General features: G+C 42.8%; 1 protein-coding gene across 1 annotated transcript in view; it reads right to left on the minus strand.

The window, feature by feature from the left end:
* The window catches only part of LOC122972563 (piezo-type mechanosensitive ion channel component 2-like), a 65,163-nt gene that overhangs the window by 55,013 nt on the left and 5,150 nt on the right, over window positions 1-5,000 (minus strand). Inside the window, exons 2-3 of the mRNA XM_044339753.1 lie at window positions 4,946-5,000; window positions 332-439 (exon numbers count right to left, since the gene is read on the minus strand). The exon at window positions 4,946-5,000 is cut by the window's right edge and continues 41 nt beyond it. Of these exons, the coding sequence (XP_044195688.1) occupies window positions 332-439; window positions 4,946-5,000 (163 nt within the window). The remainder of the gene's footprint in view (window positions 1-331; window positions 440-4,945) is intronic.

A 5,000-nucleotide genomic window follows, 5' to 3' on the forward strand; every position in this document is an offset into this window, starting at 1 on the left:
GTGAGCGGACAGACAGGTGAGCAGACAGACAGGTGAGCAGACAGACAGGTGAGCGGACAGACAGATGAGCAGACAGACAGGTGAGCAGACAGACAGATGAGCAGACGGACAGATGAGCAGACAGACAGGTGAGCGGACAGACAGGTGAGCAGACAGACAGATGAGCAGACAGACAGGTGAGCGGACAGACAGGTGAGCAGACAGACAGATGAGCAGACGGACAGATGAGCAGACAGACAGGTGAGCGGACAGACAGGTGAGCAGACAGACAGATGAGCAGACAGACAGGTGAGCGGACAGACAGGTGAGCAGACAGACAGGTGAGTCTTACAGTTGTACTCTGGCTGCAGGGTGGCGGTGGTCAGCTGGAAGAAGGACTGCAGTAACAGGAAGAGGAAACTGGACACACACACCGCCGTCACACAGCGACTCGTGTTACCTAGGAGACAGGTAAACCAGCAGAGACAGGAAGTGATGTCAGTTTATTTAATAATTTGTGTTTGTGACATGAGCTGTAGTGTTTGCTGTCAGAAACATGCATCATGGAAGACCCGCCCTGCGTAGCATTCAAGCGCTGTGATTGGCCAGGTATCCACGCTTATGCTATTTCCTACCTGTATGTTCAGCGGGTGTGTGGCGTTGATGGGAAACGTTCATTGTGAAGGACTATGAGTTAACAGTTTGAGTCAAGCATAGAGGCTGTATTATGTGTAGCTTGGGAACTATCATCATCAGTCATCGTCGACGTTGTTTGCAGTTCGAGGTGTCCAGTCAACAGTTTTACAGACGTCTCTTTTGCAACGGAGGTCTGAGGGGAAAATACTTTTTGGGCTGCAATACCGTGACTGACCACTGAGAAAAACTGGCTGCAAGGCTGAGCGGCGGCGCCCTGTCCAGCTCTTATAATACATCCATGGGACGCTGTCACTGCCTGGTCTGAGTAGCGCATGCATGAGTGGATCCACCATCTTGGACAGCTACGTACAGCAACACCACTTACAAAAACTGTGGAAAAATTGAAATTTGCTTTAACTCTTAATTGTCTGGTCTGTATCTCTGTTTATTTGATTAAACTATGAAAATAACAAACCAAGTACAATTCTGTACTGCAGTTGAATACTGAGGAAAATGTTAGTGGTAATAAAAGTAAATATTACTCTACTTTATACAAAACCAAGTTCAATGGGGATGCCACGTCAGCATTATTTGAACAGTGTAAATTCAATTATCCAGGAGGACAATTTAATGTGTGATTCTCCAGTTACTACAGAGGAAGTTATAGATGCCATAAATCATCTAAAATATAATAAGTCACCTGGGAATGATGGATGAAGGTTGTCCAGTCTCTGTTTACCTCTTCCTCATTGTTGCACAAGTTTTTTGTCACTATATAAAATCGAGTATCTTAGAAGTGTCTCTGTTGCTGGTAGAAATACTATATTAAGCCAACTGGCAGATGACAGCTTTATTCTTTATTCTTCTTCAGGTAAAACCTGCGATCAAAACTGATTATGTATTTTCAACAGCTTCTTACTGAAGGTATTTCTAGGCTTGTTTATGTTGCATCTTCTTTATTTCTTGATGACAAAAAATTGACCAATTGCTGTTTGAATTGTACATACTACATTAAAAATCTATATTTATCAATTCTTGCAAAAAATGGGTGGTCTTGACTTTTTGGACTTATACACCTTGAATAACACGTTTAGGATTAACCGGTTAAAGCGCTTTTTTGAAAAATGACTCATTCCCACATTTGTTGGAGGACTCCCTTTCCTATTGGTATGCAATTTTAAAACAAATAAAATACCAGTTAAACTGTCAAATTTTCATAACCAGGCTTTATTGGTATTACTGTTGTGTAATGTCCAAAATTTGGACAAGTTGTACTTTGAATTGAATTGAACTGAAAACAAAAAAGCTATACTCATTAGCAAATGTAATCATAATCATAATTAAACTTAACAAACTCTAACACGTTAGAAACACATCAGAAACACATCAGAATCATTTCAGAAACACATCAGAAACACATCAGAATCATTTCAGAAACATGTCAGAAACACATCAGAATCATTTCAGAAACACGCCAGAAACACGTCAGAATAATTTCAGAAACATGTCAGAAACACGTCAGAAACACGCCAGAAACACGCCAGTAACACGTCAGAATCATTTCAGAAACACGCCAGAAACACGTCAGTAACACATCAGAATCATTTCAGAAACATGTCAGAAACATGTCAGAAACACGCCAGAAACACGTCAGAATCATTTCAGAAACACGTCAGAAACATGTCAGAAACACACCAGAAACACGCCACAAACACGTCAGAATCATTTCAGAAACACGTCAGAAACATGTCAGAAACACGTCAGAATCATTTCAGAAACACGTCAGAATCATTTCAGAAACACGTCAGAAACACGTCAGAATCATTTCAGAAACATGTCAGAATCATTTCAGAAACACACCAGAAACACGCCACAAACACGTCAGAATCATTTCAGAAACACGTCAGAAACATGTCAGAAACACGTCAGAATCATTTCAGAAACACGTCAGAATCATTTCAGAAACACATCAGAAACACGTCAGAATCATTTCAGAAACATGTCAGAATCATTTCAGAAACACATCAGAAACACGTCAGAATCATTTCAGAAACACGTCAGAATCATTTCAGAAACACGTCAGAAACACGTCAAAAACACGCCAGAGACACGTCAGGAACACATCAGAAACACGCAAGAATCATTTCAGAAACACGTCATAAGCACGTCAGAAACACATCAGAAACACGCCAGAAACACATCAGAAACATGCCAGACACACGTCAGAAACATGTCAAGAAACACGCCAGAATCATTTCAGAAACACATCAGAAACACATCAGAATCATTTCAGAAACACATCAGAATCATTTCAGAAACACGTCAGAAACACGTCAAAAACACGCCAGAGACACGTCAGGAACACGTCAGAAATACGCAAGAATCATTTCAGAAACACGTCAGAAACACGTCAGAAACTTGTCAGAGACACGTCAGAAACACGTCAGAAACACGTCAGAAACACGTCAGTAACACGTCAGAAACACGTCAGTAACACGTCAGAAACACGTCAGAAACACGTCAGTAACACGTCAGAAACACGTCAGAAACACGCCAGAAACACATCAGAAACACGTCAGTAACACGTCAGAAACATGTCAGAAACACGTCAGTAACACGTCAGTAACACGTCAGAAACACGTCAGAGTCATTTCAGAATTGTGTCAGAAACGAAGCAACACAGACATTTACGTGAATAACATGTCTCGTCTTCTCAAACAAACAGGATGTGATGTCACACAGTGAGTTATCACTTCCTGCTGAAACAGATCCAACTTCTCTTGGCAACGACCTCCAGGCCCTTAGAATCGACCTTTTCTATTCACTGAGCTTCCTCAGGAAGGATCCTCCAACATGTGTGTGTGTGTGTGTGTGTGTGTGTGTGCCCTCAGGCTGCAACACACACACAGACAGGTCAGGTCTGGTCTATTTCCTGGTGTTAATGTGTGTTCCTGTGTGTCAGTCAGCGACAATCCACAGCAGGGATGACATCATCATATAATAACATGTTATCATGACATTGTTGTTGGTGTGTATCTCAGTAGGATTGGATGTGGCACTCACACACACACACACACACACACACACAGACACACACACACACACACACACACACACACACACACACACACGCACATGCAGGCTGCTGTGTGAAATGCGTTTGTTGGATGTGATATAAAGCAGCTGTGACGGTTTAAACGTCACCATCATCTCTGTTTTTGACAAGTAGCTTCAGAGCTCAGATAACATGGAGTCAATGAGACTTTTCCACAACAACAACAACAACAGCAACAACAACAACAACAACAACAACAACTCTGCTTTCGTTTACTGAAAAACCGCCAGTCCTACTTCAATGGAGGTAACCCCGGAGCGGAGATGACACATGTGTCTATGTTCTGATGTATGAATTGTGCTGGTAGACTGGAAGCTGTGGGGTGAAGATGATCAGGGTAAAGTTTCTACATGTTTCGAGGGCAGACAGCCTTAAACCACCGACCAGCTCTTTCCTAAACACCCCAGGAATGCTGGCTCATAAAGTGAGAACCCCAAACTCCTCACTGACCATCTAAACAACCTCCTGCACACATAAAGGATCAGATAAGGAACCCCCATCTCCTGCAGGGTCACCAAACCAGACCACTGATCCAAACCACCTTTGATCCTTCAAGCTACAAGAGCAGCAAGATGGGAAGACCAATTCACATCCCAGTATGAACTGATAGAACCATCTAGATAAACGACCCCCACCACTGGTTATCATAACTCACCTCTAACAGCCAATCAGAGACGAGCTGCCACCAACTTTAATCCCACTGTGGGTTTTGACTTTCAGGACTTGAGGGACCAACCCAAGAACTGATCACTGGATAAACCAGTGACACACACACACACACTCTCACACACACACTCACACACACACACACACACACTCACACTCACACTCACACACACACACACACACTCACACTCACACTCACACACACACACACACACACACACACTCACATGGCATAGACCCCTGCCGTTTGCAGTCAGATCAAGAACTGAAGACTGTGAAACCCGGACTTACAGATGTAGTTTTAAATCTTTATAATAATAATTATTATATTTATTATTGTATCATAATAATTATTGTTGTATGTTAGTATGTGTTGTTTTATTCCACTGCCTTTAAGCCAAGAAATGTAACAATATGGGTCAGTATTGATCAGTATTGGTACCTGTGGGGGGGGTGAGTATTGATCAGTATTGGTACCTGTGGGGGGTGGTGAGTATTGATCAGTATTGGTACCTGTGGGGGGGGGTGAGTATTGATCAGTATTGGTACCTGTGGGGGGGGAGGCGGAGGGTTCAGGCAGCAGCGGCAGCAGCAGCAGCAGGAG

The sequence above is a fragment of the Thunnus albacares genome, chromosome 21 (assembly GCF_914725855.1).
Source record: "Thunnus albacares chromosome 21, fThuAlb1.1, whole genome shotgun sequence".
NCBI lineage: Eukaryota > Metazoa > Chordata > Actinopteri > Scombriformes > Scombridae > Thunnus > Thunnus albacares.